We start from the raw sequence: 22,874 nt of genomic DNA, 5'->3' as shown, positions 1-22,874 counted from the left end.
AATATTTTTGGTAATCTTTGACTTTTTTTTTTTTAAATTTACTAAAAAAAACCTAAAATCAATTGTGATTTGACCAAAAGAAAATATGACTATGCTGACTTCACAGCATTCTAACTTCTGACAAAGATTCTGTTGTCATGGTGTCTCCTTGGAAAAGGCTTCCCTAACTACCGTTTCCCCGATGCTTCAGCTGACAGTCCTTATGTTATATGATTGACAAGGTCAAAAATCAAAACAAAATCAAATACATTTATCCATATAAAATATATGGTCCTCATTTATAGAAATATCAGAACAAGAAGTTGAATCAATGATAAAAAATATAAACCCTGCTCCACATAAAATCGATACAATACCAACAACTGAGATAAAAAAGATTACCAATGTAGTAACCCCAACACTAACTAATATCATAAACCTATCCCTAACTGAAGGATTAATGCCAGATACACTAAAAAGGGCAATCATTAAACCAATCATCAAAAAGAAAAACAGTGACCCACTAATCCTCATTAACTACCGCCCAGTCTCAAACCTCCCATTATTAGCAAAATTAATAGAGAAAACAGTACAGAAACAGCTAGCTGAACACCTAGACAATAATAACATACCCTTCACAACACGGCTTCCGAAAATACTACAGCACAGACATTACTTCTCTCACTAACAGAAAACATACTAAGAGGTTTTGATAACAGTAAACATTACATCCTTATAATGCTCGACTTATCTGCAGCCTTTGATACAGTAAACCACAGAATACTACTAAAAAGACTTGAAGAAATTGGATTATGTGACAAAACAATAAACTGGTTCAGATCCTACCTAAACAACAGGTTCTTTCAAGTCCAGATAAAAAACACATTATCAGAAAAATTTAAACTTGAAACAGGAGTACCTCAGGGTTCAGCGCTGTCTGCTACCCTCTTTAACATATATATGCTACCCTTATGTCATCTGCTGGCAGGCCTAGGGATAATACATTACATTTACGCAGACGACATTCAATTAATTCTACCAATAGATGACACAATTGAAAAAACATTAAGTCTAGCTAACATGTACCTAGACATAATTAAACAACTACTAAACCAAATGGAACTGGTTATCAACATTGACAAAACTGAATTCCTTCACCTTGAGAGAAAACATACTGAAATCATTCAAACACCGATAACCCTAAGAAATAACCAAAAAATTGAGCTAGCCGAAAAAGTAAGGAATCTGGGAGTAATAATGGACCCAGAAATCAACCTGAAACAACACATATCTATAAAAGTAAGAGAAGGCTACGCAAAACTTATGGTCCTCAGAAGATTGAAACCATTACTCACACCCACCCACTTCAGAACAGTATTGCAAACACTTATCTTTTCCAGCACTGACTACTGCAATGCACTCTTACTAGGACTCCCAAGCACATCGATAAGACTACTCCAGATACTTCAAAATACTGCAGCCAGAATACTGACGGGAAAAAAGAGGAGGGACCATATAACCGAAACTCTAGCAGACTTACATTGGTTACCCATCAAATACAGGATAAAATACAAGGCCTTATGTACCATACACAAACTAATATATGATAAAGAAGCAGACTGGCTAAACACAGCCTTACGAGTACACGTTCCACAAAGAAACCTCCGCTTAGCAAACAAAGCACTACTAACAATCCCTTCAGTAAAGTCAGCAAAATTAACCCAAGTGAGAGAAAGGGCTTTATCATTGGCTGGGCCCATACTATGGAACACGATGCCCCCTGAACTCAGATTACAGAATAATCTCAAAACTTTTAAGAAAAATTTAAAAACATGGCTCTTTAAAAAAGCCTTCACTAAAGAGTGTGGAGGGTAGAGAATGAATGTACAGAGTAATGTGGATGAGAATGAATTTACTCAATCCTACATTTAAGAAGTAATATCTCAAAGAGATAGTAACTCAATAATATACCTGGACTTGACCAACATTACTCAAATAATGATTTTATTTATGAAATTGTAACCGAACTTTATTGGCACCTGTTAGAATGTACGATATCCTAGATTTACTAACCTTAGTCTGTGTGCCTATTTGTAAACCGTTGCGATGGTATATAACTTAGCGACGGTATAGAAAAGTTTTTAAATAAAAATAAATAAAAATATATTTTTCCTCAGAACATAAAAACCCCCTAACCTCATCCACTCCTCATTCACACAACCCCAGGGGCATCCATTCCTATGGAAATCTTTTGGAAACTCCCTTATTTCTATATTTAAAAATAAAAATATTTTATGTTAAACTAATAGCCAAATTAAGGATTTCCTAGCAACTTCCTAGGTGTTCAACATCTCACATCATATTTTTCCCCAAGTCTAACTTTTTTATGGTCCCTAAGGACTGCTTCTTACATCTTGTGAGATATCTTTAAAAATAAAAACTTTTAAAATCAAATTTTTTCATGGTTCAGGTTATCAAAGCATTTTCACCTGACCACCACCAGAAAATATACCAGTTTCATTAATTTATATACTGCTTTACCCCCTGTTAGCATTGGGTATATAAATGTGTGTTTGGGGGTCTAAAACTTGGGTGGCAGCCTCTTCACCAGGTTTTTAATAAAAAATTGCCCAAATCTGCTGGGTTTTTTTTTAAACTTAAAACAGCCTTCAGGCCATGTACTAGGCAGCTGCTGATGTCAATGACATCAGCAGGGCCTGCATCTCCCCAACGCAGCAGAGCTTTCCCAAAGCTCCCGGTGCCGTGTCTGTCCCTTTGTTTGCAGTAGCATCTTCCCCAAGGCTACCCTTACCCATTTGGGGCCATCTGCGTGATGGCGCAATTTTTTGTACTTATATATATATACTTTTTTAGCATCGGGACACAGTGACAGCACAAGAGACCTGGAGCAGGGACGGCACGCATCAGCCGCCTGCTCCAGACCCCTCCTGCGCGCATGGCGCTGTGTTAATCTGTGCCAGCAGTAGTTCCCACACTCCTGATAAACCTGCACCACTGCCTGATAGCTCTGGAGAATCAGGGAAGCCTCAGAGTGCTCGTGGCATTCACCAGCTGCGCACTCCAGCTCCCACACGGCACTTCTTTCTTTTATAAATCGCAGCAGACACCACTTTCAATTTACATAGTGGCATGAAGCCGCTGAGGCAGCACTCCCTTGACCTGCCTCAGACTTCCAAAAATTAAGAAAAATATGCAGCCATGTCCCCCCAGGCTTCCACAGCAACGGGCCTCGGCCATAAAAAAAACTAAGCCAAAGTGACCAACACAGCCCAGCACAACACCAGGGAGAGCAGCAGGCACATCATCCACCACCTGGATCTCAGAGAAATGCATTTTTATTTTTCCACCTTTCTACATTACCTTTGGGGTGGAGTTTTATTTTTAAACAAAGTACCACATGTACTTCATTTTTTGTCATCTTTGATCACTTGCCAGTATTTTAGGTGTGACAAACTTTGCAACAGTTCTACTAGCGCCTATAATTTAGTTTGTGGGGTCTTCCCATGTCTGTCTGTATCGGGGCTTATGTGGATATTGGCACGTGTATTAGGTATTCCATGGGGGGGTTTTTTCCACGTATCTCATTTGCATGTAGTCCCCTTATTACATCCCACAGAGTCGCTTGCTTTTGCCTTGTGCTAATAAAAAAAACAAAAAACACCCGCACTGAAAAAAAAAAAACGCCGATTTCATTGCAGGTCTTATTGCATGGGCCCCCTTGTGTACAAAATTCCTTGCTGCACTGGCAGTAAAGTTTGTGCACAACTGCAAGTTAAACTGTGCTCTGCCGAGCTTACATTGGCCCCTCTACAAAGTCTCAGATCTAAAGAGACTGATGAGGTCTTGCATGGTCATCATCCTTGGACGAACCTTATTTTTACTTCAGGATAATCACAACTTGCAAACAATTCAGTTTTCTTTAGGACCAATATGGCGGTTTGATCTCTGCACTGCCTTTGCCAACCTATCCTTTACAAATGTTCCCTCTTTATCTTTATTAAACTTTATAAAATTGCTTGTACAGCATGAACTAAGCGATTTACAATTTTAATTATAAAACAGTAACTAATAAGACAAGTACATCCCATAAAATACTACCAACAATGTAAAATATGTCTACGGGAAGAGTATGCACAAATGATTTTCTTTCTACAGGTCTAAAATCTTTTAAGGCTTCTAGGTTCTATCTATAGTGTTATATAACTACCATGACACCTGGTGGCCAAATGGTTGGTCACATCTTGTCATCTTCTTTTAAGAAATCTGTACTAAGCATAAAAGACAATTCACAATATTCTTTATATATATATCTACTGTATTTTATGGTAAGGACTCTCTTAGTTAGTGCCACACTAGACATTTCAGGATAAGATTAAAACCTCTGATGGAGCCATAAACTGCTCAAAATCCAAGTCAGCCTGAAGTTAGTGATTCTCAATCTAGTCCTCGAGAATCACCTGACCAGATAGGTTTTCAAAATATCCGCAATGAATATGCATGAGATATCTGAATGCTTTGCTTCCACTGCATGATACTCTCTCATGCATATTCACTGCAGATACCCTGAAAAGCCAACTAGCCAGGTGGTACTAGAGGACCAGTTTGAGAACCGCAGCTCTAGATAAACTATAATGATCCTCTCCCCCAGGCAGGATCTGAGGTACTGCCAATGGAAAGGACTGACAAGTCTGTGGCAGTATATATGCTTTATCTGAAGGGTGTACAGACTTTCAAAATTCAGGAGCAAATTAATGAACCTGGCACCACCGTAAGCTATTCTTGTAGGTTCCAATCTACATCTTTTGGTTTCATAAAGCCAGTAAACCAAGGCAAAAGGGTAGGCAGCTCTATTGCACTTATCTGAAGAAGAATGTAACATGTGTTAAGGGGCAGATTTTCAAAGGGTTACGCGCGTATCTTACGTGCATAACCCCGAGAAAGTGCCCCTGCGCGCGCTGAGCCTATTTTGCATAGGCTCGGTGACGCGCGCAAGCCCTGGGACGCACGTATGTCCCGGGGCTTGAAAAAAGGGCGGGGCGGAACCGAGGCTTCCGGCACAGCGGCTGGGCTGGGGGTTCGCGCGCCGGCACTTGGCCGGCAGGAGTAAATCATAAAATAAAGGTGAGGGGGATTTAGGTAGGGCTGGGGGGGGGGGGCGGAGGGAACGGGGAACGCCATCGGGGCTCCCCTAGGGCTCGGCGCGCGCAAGGTGCACAAGTGTGCACCCCCTTGTGCGCGCCGACCCCGGATTTTATAACATGCGCGTGCAACTGCACGCGCATGTTATAAAATCGGGCGTAGATTTATGCGCGCCGGGTTGCGCCCACAAATCTACGTCCGCACGCATGTTATAAAATCTGGCCCTAATTTTTTAAGACAGATTCTAGGGATGTACAAGGTCTAAAAATGTGTTTTGGATCGTTAATTTGTTTCGGAGCTCACAGTCATTCATCAGGTTTGTTTGAAACATTTTTTTTTTTCATTTGGTTTTTTTTTTGTTTTATATCGAAGTCAATGGGGAAAGCCCTTGTGGGAGTCCCTGTTTTAGAGGTGTCTGTTGAATTGAAGGCTTTCCTAAATTAATGCTGAACAGTCAGATTGACCATAGTACTGCAAAACCAAAAACATCAGCACAATACATAATCGTTCCCTTGAATTCATTTTGCAATATGAAATGACTTACAGTAAATTCTATTCGTTTTTTAATCTGAGCTCATGCTGCTTTTTCAGAAACCATATAAGTAAAAACATTTTATGTATCTCAAAGCTGTCTTGTTTTATTGATTACATTTGTTAGTTTGTATTGTCAAAGTATTGTTTTTGTTTTGTTGTTTCTATGTTAATTTTTATTTACACTGATTTGATTCTCAGGAAAGTCAGTACATTAAAATTAAGATGCCTTTAAATATGGGAGAAGTTATTTTATCTGTTTAGGAAGACCTGTGCCAGGCTGCCAATATGACTTCTTAATCCAATGAGGTCTAAAATCAAGCCAAGAGAGAAAACTGTACAAGGAGGGAAACATGATGAATTTTGGAAACTTACTATAGCAGTTGCTCGTCCAATACCCTGAGCTGCTGCAGTCACCACAATCACCTTCCCGTCCAGGCGACCCATATCAGGAATGGCAGAAACAGCTATCTAGGAAAACATGTGAATAGACACAGTTCATTAGTTTTTGCTAATCATCAACTCATTCTCTGTCTATTACCAACTGATGTCTAGCTGAGACAGAGTAGGTTTCTGGGTCTGTCCATAATACTCTCTGCTTCTACTGGTGTTTAGAAAGTTCCAGCACAGTTCTCTTTCAGTTTGTACACAAACTCAGCAACACTTTGCCACAGGAAATGCTCATGGCTACAATACTGATTAACTATAAAAGGAAACTAGACAAGATTTTGTGGGGCAGAGACTGGAGGGTGTAAGAATGCAGTTAAAATAGAGGGAGAGATGTGAAGCTTGGTACTTAAGCCAATCGCCATATACAGGGGAGAGGGGAGAACCAGAGAATATTTTTGCATGGCTGCAGAATCAGTTATGGATGCACAATGGGTTTCCTTCCCACCTTTATCTTGATTAGCAAAACCCAAATCTTCCTTCAGCCTTACTACTTACTCCTCAGTGGTTCTTAGCATTGCAATTACATCACTTTGAAATTGAACACATACTCAGAAAAATCAGTATAGTGCTAAAGTATTTCATTTATTCATATTTGATATCCCACCCTTACTCCATAAAAACTCAAAGGAGATCACAAAATAAAACACACATGCAATATAAATGCAAAATTACAAGGAGTACAAATTCCACAATTGACAAATCTATCCAGAAATCCAAATCTTCAGGAAGACAGCATGAAGGAACCACCAGACCGATGTAGTGTAAACCAACAGATTAATGGCATAGTCTTATTATTATTATTTTTTTTAAACTATACTGGCAGAGCCCTTTCCCACAATTCCTAAAATGTTGCCTCAAATCTCTTCCCAAAGCTGGAGGGCAGCAACATATGAATCGAAAATGTAACGTAATGCAATGCCAGAAAAAAAATTAAACATTCCTTTATTTCTGCTCCATGAGTCTAGGATGCTTAGGTTTCTCTCTCTTCTAGCCGATGAAGGCAGAGCACTAGATTTATTTATTTTTCTGACATCATTAATACTACAATGCTATGTTCCGGATCAGTTAAACAAGTATTCTTCCGTCAAACCTTATAAAGTCTTCTGATTAGGTCATTAACTCTCTTTTTAAAGCTTGTTTTAGAAGATGCTTTCTCCTGAACTCTTCCTTGTTGTGGAGCTATCGCTTTTTATTTATTTATTATAGGGTGGGATTCTGGACTGGTATAGCAGAAATAAAGGAAAGAAAATGATCAGGTAAGTTTAATTTTTTCCTTCCTTGTCTTTCTGCTGTATCATTCCAGAATGCTTGGGACGTACCAAAACTTCGATCCATTAGCTGCATCTGCTTCAGCAAAGATATCCAACCTATAGAGTTTAGAAAACGTATGCAAAGATAACTATGAAACTGTTTTTCAATATCTGCTGGACTTAACAGCCCTTTATTCTGCCCATGAAGATGTATGTACACTTAACAGAGTATGCTTTTATTATTTCTGGACCATTTTTTCTTTTATCATTTATTCCAACTATTTTTTTCAACCATCCTTCTATTGTTGGTTTATAGGTTGCTTCCCCTTCGAGTTGTTTTCAAACACAATCTATCTGATTTCTGGAAGGAACTGGTTACTTCCATACATTTTACTTAATATTTCACCTTACGTCTAGAATTTTAATTTTTTTTTTTTTACAATCAATTAGTTAAACAGATAAACATAGTTTTACAGAATCTGTGTTGAATTTTATAAAACGGTTCTCTACATGATAAAGCTTATTCTCATCTAGCAGATATGATGGCTACTAAAATCACTATCTTCAAAATGAGCTCTACAGTGGAGTCATGTGTCATGGGCTCCAAAGCAGATGATGTCGTCACCTTTAGAACTAAATTTAGATTCCAATGCAGTATCACTATTTTGAAAGGAAGACTTGTTTTCTTTACTGCTTCTCAAAAAGCATGCATTATCAGGATGAACTGTCTCTCTCCCCTCAAAATAACTTCATGTATTAGGTGATAAACATTTGTCCAATCTTTCTTTGTAAAAAGACTAGAAATTCTGAAATCTCTGCTCACTATGGTGAGATGGATTCAGCACGCCAAAAAGCCTCAAATCACCATCTCTCAAATATATATGCGAAGAATGTTGACTGTTTTCTTGCCCTTAGCACTGTGGGATATTAACCTGTCTTTACTAACTGAACTCAGAGCTAAAATGTAGTAGACTCTTCCATTAACATTAGACCTTGGGGTAAAAATCCTGAAGTGCCTACAAAGTTTTATCACGTCAAATCTGCATACTAAGGTCTTCTTCACCAATCTGGAACTGGCACTACTTGAAGATTTTCCTCCTCTACCTTGCATCAAACATGGCCTATAAGGCATCAAGGATGAAAGGCATACTATATTCCTGTCTTTGACAATGTCTTTATTAATATAGTGTCAAGCTATTTGCGCCTGTTATAAATCTGCTGAACTTTGGCATTAAGCTTATCTGAGGCTTGCCCTACCTCTGTACTATTTTCTGAAAGTCTTCCTTGCTCAAACCCCATTTTTCTAGATCTAGGAGATTTCTGCTGTTACCGTTATTTTTTATATTTATTTTTATTGTTTTGCAATGGAAAATGCAGTATTTGAAGTAAATTCATTACTGCCCACAAAAAGAGAAGATCCGAGTTTTTGACCATTATCCACTCCTTCCAATATTAGGGCAAAACAGTGTTATGCTGAAGTATACGATGAATCAATACTCAGAATCAAAAAAAGTGGTGCAGCAAATTAAACAAAAGAAACAATAGCACACACTAATTCAAAATAGTCTCTAAAATAGAGAATTCCTAATAAAAGCAACTAGAAAAGTGCTGAAAAAATTGATTTTAATAATTGGGTGATGGGACCATTCATAATGTCCATGCTTTTAGTATGAATTTGTATGCCTCAGGTTCTTTATAATCATAGTGATCATATCCATACCAACTGCTTTCTTATTTTTTAAATTTTTGAAAATGTGTGCAAATAAAATAAGCCAGAGAATTACTTCCCTTATATTCTGAAAGTCTTTATCCGTGAGCGAATCGCAGTAACCTCACATTACTGAACAAAAAAGCCAGCCCGACATGGCGCCATGTTTTGCTCGCCACTGCTTCAGGGCCAACCAGTCGATGATGTTCATCCTTTATGCGCCGTTAACTGTTTTGCAATCATTCAAATGCTCTTACGTCTGGAACATCTTACTAGTTTGTTCCACCTTCACTAAAGGAAGCTTGTCTCTAATCTATTGAACAAGTAAGAGGCTTCTGTTTGAATCCACTGGCCCTGGATTCAGTAATTTTATTTATTTTTACAGTGCGCTCCCCAACCTACTAAATATGCACCTGTTGTCACTACTATTCATGCTGTAGCTTCTAATAAAGCTCTTCCTTAACAAGAATAGTGTAGGGATCTCTTATGTGCTCCGGCCCAGGGAACTAATCTATGGAATAGATTAGTTCCCTGGGCCAGAATAGTTGAAGAGAAACCCCATGCTCTTGGGTCTTCCAACACAATTATTTTCTTCATTTGACTAAATGTTTTATCTGTTCTTTTCTCAGTTTGATAAACTCTCCCTTTCATGGTTTTGGGAGAGGTTTCAAACCTTTCCATTGATTGGGAAGGCTGAAGATTGATTGCCCTTTTGCGTAATTGACTATCCAAGCTGGTCTCTCAAACTTCCACTATTCTAGAAGCTACCTTGATCCTATTCTGAAGAGATTTAGCTCAGACTAAGCACTTGTCCAGATTCGGGTGTACCACAAACCCTTCCTCCCCTTAAGAAGGCTGCTACTACCAACATTACCTTGATAATGGCTCTCAAAGCAGTTGTTTACTTGTAAATCCCTCTCTGCCTTTCCAATTAACTGCTCAGCTGTAAGCTATTAAAGATGAGAGGGAGGCCGTGAACTAGAATGGCAATAAAGAATAAAAAAACACACAAGTACATGGTGGCACTATTCTAAAAAATAATTTGGTGCTACATTAGAAAAACGGTGTTAACCTGGGAAATGCAGAATGGAGTAAGACTATTTATTTTTTCCTAGAATGATTCTTGAGATGGTTATGATGATTTGTTTCCAACATACTGTATGAATTAGAGCTTAATTTGTAGATAAAAAGAGATGCGAGAGATAAATGGTCTAAGGCAATTTATCATTTATCAAAAAATGATCAGACCATGGTACTCTGAATATCTAAACAGGGCAAAATAAGGCTGCTAGAGACTGGATGCTGAAAAATAAGGTCTAAAGTATGTATATTTTTATGAGTAGATTGGTGCACTAATTGTTCCCATCCAAGAGCCGATAAGAGTCCAGGAAAGTAACATACAGGGGACAAAGGTTGTTCATCAATAAGCAAATTAAAGTCCCCAATTACACTTGGGGATAGTTGCTTCCTCCCAATTATTATGGGCAACTGGAGGTTTGATGGTCTTAAGCAGTATCAAGCGAAATTGCTGACGTAGTTCAAACTTCAATTGATGTGACTAATGTATCTTTTACCATGACAATATCTATGATTTCACTACTGTTAGTAAACATTCAATCCCTTACTAAACAGGGTGCAGTTATATTCAATCTCTCGTGTGATTCCTCCCTTGACTGTAGGCATGACTGAAACATGGTTAACCCAAACTGACAATGTATTCAATAGCATTATATTGTAGCAATTTTCAAAAGCCTTTGAACAATGGATGAACAAAAGTCTTTGAAAACTGCTACACTATATGCTTTTGAATTGTCATCAAGTTTACCTGCATTAAGTGCACTTAAAGGCAAATTTTAAAAGACATGCTGATTTTATAACATGCGCGTGGCGACGTGCGCACGTTATATAATCCGCTACCTGCGCGCCTGATTTTATATCTGTAAACGCGCAAAGGGGGGCGGGGGAGCGCGATTTTGTAATGCACGCATGGCAGTGTGATAGGGCCTTTCCCCAGCTACCTCTTAATCCACTCCAATAAAGGAGCGGACAGGGAGGGAACTTCTTAAACCCCACACCTACCCTGCCTGCCTTTTCCACTATTCTCCCCGACCCTTACCACCATACTTACTTGCTCTCCGGAGCAGCAGTAACATGCATGGGCCGGCTGGCTGCCAGCATGCGCTTTACCTGGATAGTGCCTCCTAATGGCGCTGTCCCGGCCCGCCCTGCCCACAGCCTGCCCCTTTTTGCTTTGCCGGTTCCTCCGTGTGTAGCGGCCACAAGCGTATCTCCCGTTTTTTTTCGTGCATGCCGGCCTTTGAAAATTAACCCGTTAATACGGGTAAATGGGCTTTTGAAAACTGCTCCAATAGTATGTTACATTTTCCTTTGAAAATTACCATGAGGGCATATACATCAATTCTCATATTGGCAAGCAGCTCAATTAATGAATTGAAAGACATCAGCCCGGAGGGGGTATACCAAGCAAATATTACGAGTGGGAGAAGATGCAAGAAGTACTTCAAACGGAGATGAAATTCTAGCAAATTCCATGTGACACTGCAAATGTTTATAAATTATCATGCGTCCTCTATCTCATTTCTCCTCTGCTGTAGCCTGTGAAATTAAAAAGAAACCAGGAGGACATGACTGGTTTAATAAAACACTGTCAGTTTTGATTAACCATGTCTCAGACAGGCATGCAATCAGGGGAGGAATCATATAAGAGATCAAATATAACTGGACCCTGTTTAGTAAGGGGTTGAGCGTTTACTAACAATAGTGAAATTGCAGATATGGCCATGGTAAAAGGTACATTAGCCACATCGATTGAAGTTTGAACTACGTCAGCAATTTTGTTTGATAATGCTTAGACCACCATTACCTCCAGTTGCTCATAATGATCGGGACTGGGAGGAAGCAACCATCCCCAAGTCAGGATGTTACCATTCCCAGATAAAACCAAAGGTAGATAATAAAACCTACCAGATACAAAGATGATAAAGCCGAGTGGCAAGATCCAGCCACACAAGAGCACTCAGGGCGTGGACTGATGCACAGGTGGAAATCACAGCCGAGAACAGTACACAGTCACTCAAATTGTGCACGAAGAAGTGCACAAGGAGCTTGATTAGCAGTAGACAGGCAGCCAAATGGAAACAGTGCACTAGCGGGAACAGTATGGGTTCAAATTTGGCCACAGTACTAGAGCCTTGTTGGTTTCATGACTGATTTTTTTCCTCCATGAATTGGATCACAAAGGATCAGTAGTATTAACTTTGCTTGATGTCTCTGCAGTGTTTTAAACACTTTCCCTTTTTGTGTTGCTCACCTGTTTAGAGTTAATAAGCATAGGGGGAATACTTTTGAAATGATTTTACTCCTTTGTGTTTGATCAGACACAGCAAGTGACAGCTGGGGCTAATTTCTCAGCATTTAATACAATTAAAGGTCAGGAGTGGCTAAGGGGTCAGTTTTATCTGCCAGCCTATTTAACATGTATATGTACCAAGTTGGGCAACTTATCGAGTCCTTCAGCGAACACTACAAACATATGCCAATGATCTACAGCTTTACAGCACAGCAAGCTTTGATCTCCAGGCCACTTTCACATGTCTAGCAGAGTGTATTTAAAGGGATCAATCAATGATGTACAGCACTACATTGGCTCTCAATTAGTCATGATTTAACTTCTGGTGTCAACAGGGTTTGCAACTGAACAACCAGGTTTCTTCGCTTCCAGACAAAAATAAGAAATGTAGGTGTTATCCTTGATGTATGCCTTACCTTGCAGCTGTAACTTGGGTCTGTTTTAAAGTCTGGATTTTATAAAATGCACCTGGTATGATGGCTTAATTTTTTTTTTTGTTACCAAAGCCTGACTTGTATTAAGCACCCTGGACTACTGTAATGCCTTGTATGTGCTGCCTGCATGCCTGGCCATTACTTCAGACTGCGGCACTTTGATTAATTACAGGCTGCCAACTAGAGGAACATGTAACCCAGTATTACAGGGAGCTTCCTTCACTCCTTATTGCCTCTAGGATGCAGTTTAAGCTATTAACGCTGGTCTTTAAGTTGCTACATGAAGAGAGTCCCATTATCCCATTATGTCTAAAACAGGTCCTCCAAATTTTCTCTTCAGCTGGGGGCTTGCATTCTGAAAATATTTATTATCTGTCTCTAAACCACTGAAATAGGTGGAAAATCATCAGTTGTTTTGGATGATTACAGGATTCTCAGACAAGCCTACTGGATCATCATTTACTGAGAATTTGGCCCCAACCATAGATTTGATTGCTTCCTTTTTTGAGGATAAAATCTATAAATAGAAACATAGAAATATAGAAATGACAGCAGAAGAAGACCAAACGGCCCATCCAGTCTGCCCAGCAAGCTACGCACTTTATCCATTTTTTTTATTTTCCTTTTTTCTCTCTCCCACCTGTTACTATTGGCTTCCAGTACCCTCCAGCCCTAATTCCCCTCCACCCCACCACCAATGTAGAGAGCAGCTCTGTATCTGCATCCAAGTGAACATCCAGCTCAATTAGGGGTAGCAACCACTGCAACAAGCAGGCCACACCCCTGCCCCATACTCTTACCCACCCCTGTTGTTTTTTTTTTGTTTGTTTGTTTTTTGGAGATGGCAGCCCTCCATCCTTCCGCTCCGTGAAGGTGGAACACCAACCACTGACATCCCACTCCGTGAATGCCTCTGTGGCTACTGCCGCTCTGTGCAGTGTTTTGCTGCATTCACTCCCTCTAGACTTGATGGATCCACAGTGTTTATCCCACGCCCCTTTGAAGTCCTTCAAAGGGGCATACTTAAAAGATTTCTATTCCATCTCATTCAGCTGCTTAGGCAGATTACAATAAAACCTAAATAATATTTTGACAAATGAAAACATATTTTACAAAACGTATTTAAAAAGTATAATTACATTCCAATAAATAATTTATTCTAATATCCACAGATTCATTCTGCACCCCAAGCTGATATGAGGATTTATGAGGTCTCTCTAAATAGGACTTTAGTTTTTCTTAAATGTTCTCACAGCTATTTCTCTATGTTCTAACAGAAGTGCATTCCACCAGGAGGGGCCTGCTACATAATGAGATGATATTATAAGAGGAGATGGTTAGCAAATGTTGTATTATATATATTAGCTTTCTTCATTTGGGCTAAGAAATAACCAATACTCATTTTACATAGTAAAATATTAGCAGCTGTTTTATCTTTCCTCCACCATCTTTCTAAATCTCATATCTGTCTTTTCAATATTTTCAATCCTGGCTGGTACCAGGCTAATATTTTCCCATCAAACATGGAGCCAAACGTTTAGGCTGACGCGGAGGTGTCTTTGAAGCAATGAAGGAATTGATTCCCCTGACGCAGGCTAGATTTCGAAACACGGCCCATGTTGGGATTATGGCATTAAAATTTATGACTAAGGAAAGATAAGTAACCTTTGACTTGTTTTATTGACAAGAAAAAACTTGAAAAATAATAGAACTGGATTCAGACCAATGATTATGTGTAAAGCAATGAAGGTTTATATATAAACCAGTACTGCTTAGCATGATGGTCCACAATTTATTCTTCAAAAGTACTGAGGTGGTTGCTTAATGATTAAATTTTGACTCTCATTGTAAGTATGTAGAAGAAAGTTAACACACACTCATGTTTAAAATAATGATCATTTGCCTTCATAGAAAGGATAGTCCAAGGAGTTTACTGGGAAGCTAAGCCCTGTCAGCCAACAGAGTATGAAGACTACTTAGACACTAAGTGGTGGATTTTAAAAGCCCAAACGCGCCAAAGTCAGGAGTTACGCGTGGATTTTAAAACCACAGGAGTATGTGCGTATCTCCTGTTATACGCACAAATCTTAAAGTTCAAACAGGGGCAGGGCATGGGCAGGCCAAGTCTGAAACATGAGGTCTGCGCGTAAGTATTTACATGCACAAGCACACGCTGGGTCCCCTAATGCGTAACTCTACTTCTGCTATGGACAGCATGTAAGTAATAAAATAAAAACTAGGCTAGTCAGCGGGGTTTGAAGGGTCGGGGTTAATAGGGTAAAGGGAGGCAAGTTAGCTAGGGGGTTTATGAAATCCTCTCCTTTTCTGGGGCGAACCGAGAAAGAACTGGGGAAACAGGTAATTGTGTTGGCATGCATGCTTTCTAAAATCCCCCCACTTACGCAATCGAGGCATTTGTGCACACATACGCATGTCAGTATATAGTCGTGCACACATGTATGAGTGAATAGCCGATTTTATAACAGTCGCACGTATATGCGCATACACACGCATATGTTATAAAATCACTGCGTCTATGTGCGCAAGCCGGCAAACGCGCGCACACGTGCATACGCACGCAGGTCTTAAAATTCACCTCTAAAATACCAATTACCTTCTCCGTGACCTGCTTGCTTTCAGATATGGCTATTGCTCTCTTTTCACATGCAATTTCTTCTCCAACGAGCTGGGACTCACCGCTTGGAGATCCTTCCTCGCTGGATGCTGTATGCTTAGTGCCCTCCTATGTTAACCTCGGACCCTGCTAAAACAAAAAAAAAATAATAATTCTGTCCTAGTTACACCACTATTGAGAAGTATGAAGACTCACAAGAAATAGTTTCAAAGAAGTTCATGCAATTTAAATTAAGCACAGAGACTAGGGGCACTTTATAGACTAACAGACTTATTGAGGTCATCTGATGAAGTGGACACTTGCCCCCTAAAACTTATGCTTCAATAAATCTGTTAGTCTATAAGGTGCCACCAGCCTCTGAGTTGTTTTGCTACTGAAGACTAAACACGACTAACCCCTCTGGCAGTTACACGCTTTAATAGGATTTTTTTCTTTTTTTTTTATCCTTCATGCTGGCTTCGAAACACACCATACCCACCTGAAAAATATTTCGGTAACTAGTCTCCAGCTTTCTCCGTTTTGATCTATGCACCGGAGGAAGTCCTGATCACACTGCACTGCACCCTGGGATATAAAGTACATCAGAAATATTTTTTCTCATCATAGTCCTGTAGGTGCTGCCACCTAGTGTACAGCTAAATTAAAACAGATTGTACATCCCAATTATAAAAAGACAGACGTGGACCTAATAATCAAATCCCCTTTATATCTTAAATATAAAATGCAGGCAGGCTTCTTGCTTAATAACCTTATGCTTTGTGTTAAATTTGACTTCTGGAATGGTGTTCTGCTGGTTATTGAGCAGGTTATTTTTTTAAGCCCCATTTTTGGGCAAAATGCTGCTATTTAGCTGGATGTCTGGCTTATCGAGAGGTTATATTCGATTTGTCAGTCGGCTTTTTTGCTAAAGGGTTCATTTACTAAAGTTTTTTTTCCCGTTTTGTGTCTAAAGGAAAAATCCTTAGTAAACACGATTCTAAATTATGGTCTGAACACAGGAAGCCTCACCTGCATTGAACATATGGTTTTCGTCTATGCTGGATTGGAATTTAGAAGAAATGCTAGATTCCAAAGTTCAGCGAAAACAAATTAAAGTCTATTTCATAGCTTGGGAATTATTTTGGATGATTACACCCACAATCTATAAACCTGGCCTTACCACTGGCACCCAATAAAAGTGTCTTTTATAGATATGGTCAACCATTAAGAGATGCAATGTGGTACAATATCATTGTTAGTGTATTTAGTTGGTGGTATGTATAAAGAGTGAACGATTGCCTTTCTTGTGTATATGTTGCTGCTCATGGCAGCTTTCAGTAGCTATGAAAAAGGAGATGTGACAAAGTACACTGTGTTATTTTGTATTGGTTGATTTATTACTGGAATCTTTTGTTATATCTATTAAACATTAAAAAAAAAAAAAAAAAAAAAGACAGATATTATCTAAAGCACTGTTTCCCGAGCAGTGTGCCATGGCACACCGATGTGCCTTCAGATCTGATTAGGTGCACATGGAAAAGTCACCACTGCCTGATGCTCAGATCCAGGCTAGCGCAAGGGTTCTGCTCCCAGCACCTCCCAGCAACAAGACACACCATGCTGGAGCTCTTTTCTGGAAAACATGTTCAGGTCTAGCTCTAGGCTAACTGGTACCCTGTGCAAAAACAAATTAGTGTCCTCTCCCCCCAACAAAAACACAGTGAACACAGAGCCAACTCTAGGGCAAATAGCATGGTAGGTGAAAAATTGTTGATGGTGCCCCTCTCCCCCCAACTGATTCCTGCTTCTTGGGGGAAAGGGTAAGGAAGTCAGACTGGGGGGGGGGGGGCCAATACTCCCTCCTCAAATTGACATGAATTAGCAGCAGTGGGCACACTTTCTCTCATCCCCTGACCTCAGCACTCTCCCCCATTCCCCCCCCCCCCATTCCAGTACTGGTCTTAGAAATATAGAAATACTCATTCTCTAGATATAGAAATACCATATCTACAGAATATTTTCATCAATCATGTATCCCTGGATCACACACCATCAGAGCTGAGCCAAACAATCTCCAACACAAATTTCAAATTTTGTCTAAATAACTAAGAAATAAAGCACACCCCTAGACTGTGCATACCTTGGCACACCCCTAGACTGTGCATACCTTGTGCATACCTTGGCCTACTTTATCTGTCAACTTGGCTATAAAACATTACAAGAAAAACTCCTAAGAGCTCTATATGCAAGAAAGCAAGCCCTAGCCAGTTTTAGCCACCAGCAAAACGATTATTTATTTATTTAAAGACTTTTATATACCGAAGATCATGTACTGGTACATATCGCTTCGGTTTACAGAGAACCAAAATTGGAAATTACAGCAAACAAAATGAATGAATACATTGAACATGGAATACATAATAAGGGTTAAAGAGAACCTCAAGAAAGGCAAAACATCTAAATTATCTGTCAGCATTGCATCAACAATTTTAGAAAATGGACAAAAGATTTTATTCAGATGATATTTAACACCCCATAGATTACACAAAATATATCAACATGTGTCAGTTAACTGTTGGAGACAAACAGAAAATAAAGAGACAATAAAGCATAAATAGAAAAATTATTATAATTTTAGTTGTATAGAATTTTTAGTACTGTATTTTATGTATTTATGTTTCTTTACATACATTTTATTATTGTAAACCGATGTGATGGTATTTTCCAAACACCGGTATAAAAAAGGCTAATAAAATAAAAAAATAGAAATGTGCAGGCAAAAACTGAACTGGAAACTGCAACCAGCCAGACACTGTATGCAGTGCAGCATGACCATTCCTCAAACAAGAAAATCAAGTGTGGCTAATGTATTCTGTAGATCTCCGTGGGTCGTCTTCACTCCTGCATAGACTGAAAAAAATGACAGCCAGTGCCCAAGGTTGCTGCAGTTAGATGTTCCTCTTTAGTTCCTCTTTATTATAATTGTGCATAATGAGAACCACATAGATAAAAAAAAACAAAAGTTGTTTTGTTCAAAACAGGAAATAAATAAATAAAAATACTAAATAAATATCAATTTATACTCTATTTTATGCAAAGTTAATTAATCTCCATAATAGACATAATTATGTTCAACCTATCACTTTCATCAAGAGCCTAATCACAATACATGAATAATTTTGTCACAATTCCATATTTACTACCAATCATACTTTTGTTGCAATCCCTCTCTTACTTAAAATATACAATTAGCCATTAGCTCATTATCTTATTTCTTTCTACCATTAATCTGCAATGCCTAGCAAATTCAACTTTAGAAGAAAGCAACTTTGTCATAACACTATGTCATAAGAATCTCACTTCTCCATTTTCCCTTATTAACTTTTCACCTTCTGTTGGACATAGTCTACAATTCTTTCAGTTCTTCTTAATGTTTGCTTCTGCATGGTGGTATAAAACAAGTTCCAGTTTTAACTGGTTCATTTGTATCCATTTTGTTCTGCCTTAAGCATTTCTGCATTGGCCTATAAACTACTATACTGTCTCCAATATTAGCCTGCCCTGATATCTGAAATACATAGGCCTTAAACCTGTTAGGTTCTTCTAATCACCACACAAAAAATATAAATCATGAATCAGAACAGTAAAATTATAGTAATAAAAATAATAAATATTTCAAATCATCTGATGAATAGTACATCCAATAACTTAAAAATGTTATCAATTTCCCCAAACTCCAGTAAAATATTTCAAAATGGCAAAATAAACCACCACCCAATAATTCAAACTAATAAGGAGATTAAAAAAAATCTCCTGCTCTTCATAACTGGGATCTTTTGATTTCTAGTCACTCTGGGGCCGATACAATAAAGAAAGCTCAGCCTAGGACACAGATTTATGCACATTTTGGACACGGTAGACTAGCACCCAATGCAATAAGGAGATTAGTGTATCCAAAACGTGCATCCAAACAACTGCTTAGCCAATAGTGCTCTTGACATGTAAATTCCACGAAGATGAGGTTATTAGCTATTATCTCCCAATGCAGAGAATTGCTGGGCGCCCAACACGCACTTCTCTAAACATCAAATTTAACTCCAGCCCCAGAGCTGGCATTAAATCAATCTGCGGGTCAAGAGATCACGAGAAATTAAAAAAATTGTATCCTGTGTGGCTCCAAGCATTGTTCTTAAACACCTACTGCTAGCAGTGTATAAGAATAGAGGTATAATGTAACAGACTTGGTGAAAATAAAAAAATTCTGGACGCATAAAATATATGCACAATAGACATGCTCCAGACCAGTTTTGCCCCTTGCTATTGTGTGTATGTTGGTGTCCATAAATCAACCTGAAGCGGGATAAAATGGACGCTCATATCGATCGCCCGTTGCAATTGTGGGTGCACAGCCACTTCTCCTGGGAGCCTGATGCATTTGAGCGCTGAGGACGCTTAATTCTTCCCTAGCGCGTCCTTTTTAACATGGCAGCTCATTAAAATGTAGCATCAGGTGCCCAGGAGAGGTGGCTGTGTGCGCGTTAGGAAAATGGGCACTCAGTACGAGCACTCCATTTTAACATACGTCTAATTGCATCGGCCTGTCTGAGACAGTGACGGGGCCGCACAAACTTTATCCTCTCTCACACACACTTACCCATTTAATTTATTTAGCGTTCTTCTAACCCTTGTCATCCTAAGCTCAGGGCAGCTTACAATTTAACATACATAATAAATGTTCATTCTCTCACACACTCCCTCTTCTCATACACATACCTATGGCTCTCACTCACACTTCCTCTCTCCCCTACAAGCACACACAAAGACATGCAAAAAGGCTCTCTCTCTCACACGCACATTTATAAATGTCCATTCTCTCGCACACAATCCCATGTTCTCTCACATACTCCCTTTCACATACTCCCTTTCTCCCTCACACACACGTTCTCAGGGCCTCTCCCTCTCTTTGTGTCAGGGCAGGACGGGGACCGCCAAGCCCCGCCAGCCTTGTTTTGGGCTATGGTGGAATGGGATCCCACTGGCCTGTCTGTTGGAGCCGCAGTGCCCCTTCAGTCACAGCAGCCATATACCCCAAAAGCCGGCTATTAATGTGCGTAATCATGGATGCCTCCTCTGTCAAGCTACAACATGAGCCCTGGAGTGTGGTAGTTAATGGGCATAGATAGCGAGGCTCTGTTTTGTGTAGCACACAAATTTCACACAGCATCTCATCATCTTCCCCCTTCTGAGCCTCCCTCTGAGTGCTTCCAGACTCTGTCTTATCTCCAGGCTGAGTGAGAGACTGGGAAGAGCATTGTACATGGCTCACTCTGAGTGTTGGGGGCAGTAGCAGTGAAGGAGCTCTGGCTGCCACATACGACAACCAAGGTATCAGCCAGCTGCCCACATCATACCGACTTCTCCTATACTTGTATATAGAAGGAGCTGGTCCATTGTGATAGGTTAATGTATGCTTCCTCCTGCTCTCCCCTTTATTTAAAAATTTGGGATAGAAACTGGTGGGTAGTTTCCTAACCCGTCTGTTAGCCATACAAGTCCTCTCTCTGCACTGCTGGTTTGGTGGAGGTTGGTGTGCCACATAACATTGTTGTTTCTATAGGTGTGCCTTGGGAAACACTGATATAAAGTCAGGTGTCTTGGAAAAGCACTACAGTAGCAGGAATAAATGTAGCAAGACAGAACAGGATGACCATCAATGTAAAATAGTGAGAAGATTCCACCTTTAGATAAAGTGGACCAAGGTACTAAACAGAGCAGCAGAAACCCACTAGCTCAGCTGGAAAAAAATTGTCTAGAAAAATATTTTAAAATGTTGGCATAAGACTCCCCATTTAGCTTATTTTCCAAAAGAGATGTGTGTCACTGTTCTCCCCTAATAACTTTTACATTTAATTTTTTTACTTATATAGTGCCTTTTTCTGAAAATTGAAACCCAGTTAACAGCAGCAGCAACTAAAATACAATACTTTGATGTTTTGTGTCCTTTTCACACCTGATATTCAGGACATTTGCAATCCTCCTGATGGGGACACACAAAATATGAGGGGGTCTAATGCCCTTATGGGAGCACAAGCACCAGTCTTCTCAGTAAGGTCCAATAATCAGTTGGTCAAGGAGATGGTGCCGTGGACCCAGGCCTGGAGTCCAGGGAAATATTCCTTGAGCTGGACAGGAAACCCAAACTATATGGAAGGGTAGATCCGGGATCAGGCTGAGGTCAGAGGAAGGCCTGGAGTCCAGGCTGAGATCAAATACCTGTAATCCGTCCAAGGGTAGGAATGAGGTAGCGCTAGGTGAGACAGGAAAGAGAAGGCGGCAAGGCTGGAGAAGCAAAGGCTGGGCAAGCTGAAGATTCAAAGGCAGAACGGGGCAAGGCTGAAGGCAGCAAGTAGCACTTCTGGTGAAGTCAACCCATTGCTGAAGCACTGTAGCATTTCACGGCTGGGTTTAAAGACCCGGCTGTGTGACATCATCCAGGGGTTCCAGCAAGCGCTATTCACACCGTGGGGCCTTTATGGGTTGGCGCAAGCGCCTAGCGGAGGGCCCACTGATTGATGCCGGTGGAGACCGGCTGCGAAGGGGACAGTCTTGGCAGGCCTCTCGATAGGGTGGAGCCCACAAACCAGCAAATGTAACACCCATCACACACACACATGCGAGACTGACACAGGCGGCTTATTTCAGATCCACATACATCTGTGAACACACATTTTGGTTAGTAGGTTCCTTTAGTTTTGAGTGGAACTTTTTGTAAAGAATTTTTAATTTGTACTTTTACCTGTTCCAAAGTGACTGTCTTTGGATATTACATAGTGAAAAACGATATTTTAGAGATTGGAGGAAAAAGCATTTTAAACTGATTTTTCAAGATAATTTTATATTCACTTAAGTACTCTGTTTTAGTAGGATATTAGCACGTCTTCAATGTATGGTACCGTGGCATAAACTCCATCCAAGCAGCAGCTGCAGTGTGGGGAGACCCAGTGACCCACCACCCTGTAATCTATGTTCCCTTTAATATTTTCCAGGGCACGTACTGGTATACCCTATTGTTGGGTTGGGCACATGATTTTTGCAAGTGGCCAGCATCCTTGCTCCTGTCTTCTATCCCCCTCCCACCCCTTAGTTTTAAGGGTGATAACTTGGGGGAAGGGAAGGGGACCCTGGACTCCCGATTCTATGGTGGCCTCTTGGGAATGGCTTGGTTGCCATAACTGCTATGTCTGGGAGATAGGGAAGGAGTAGAGAGCCACCTCTCCTGTCCACACTCAGTACACTGTACACACCAATAAGGGGCACTGACAGCTTCACTACTGACTCCCCTCACTCTCCATCTGTGGCCAACTATTTTTTTTTTCAA

The 22,874-nt window shown here is 40.0% G+C and overlaps 1 protein-coding gene across 10 annotated transcripts in view; it reads right to left on the bottom strand.

Moving 5' to 3' along the window:
• Positions 1-16,078, bottom strand: part of BDH2 (3-hydroxybutyrate dehydrogenase 2) — a 50,048-nt gene extending 33,970 nt beyond the window's left edge. Inside the window, exons 1-3 of one of the 10 annotated variants that reach the window (XM_029596988.1) lie at positions 15,996-16,078; positions 15,497-15,643; positions 6,046-6,151 (exon numbers count right to left, since the gene is read on the bottom strand). In XM_029596988.1, coding sequence (XP_029452848.1) covers positions 6,046-6,117 — 72 coding nt within the window. In that variant the 5' untranslated portion in view covers positions 6,118-6,151; positions 15,497-15,643; positions 15,996-16,078. Of the gene's footprint in view, positions 1-6,045; positions 6,152-15,496; positions 15,647-15,995 lie in introns of all 10 variants that reach the window. The other 9 variants (XM_029596993.1, XM_029597007.1, XM_029597003.1 and 6 more) reach the window with 9 other exon arrangements.
• Positions 16,079-22,874: the final 6,796 nt, after the last annotated feature.

This window comes from Rhinatrema bivittatum, chromosome 1 (assembly GCF_901001135.1).
Source record: "Rhinatrema bivittatum chromosome 1, aRhiBiv1.1, whole genome shotgun sequence".
Classification (NCBI taxonomy): domain Eukaryota; kingdom Metazoa; phylum Chordata; class Amphibia; order Gymnophiona; family Rhinatrematidae; genus Rhinatrema; species Rhinatrema bivittatum.
Note: the sequence above shows the minus strand (reverse complement) of the source record. Positions and strands in the feature narration are given on the sequence as shown.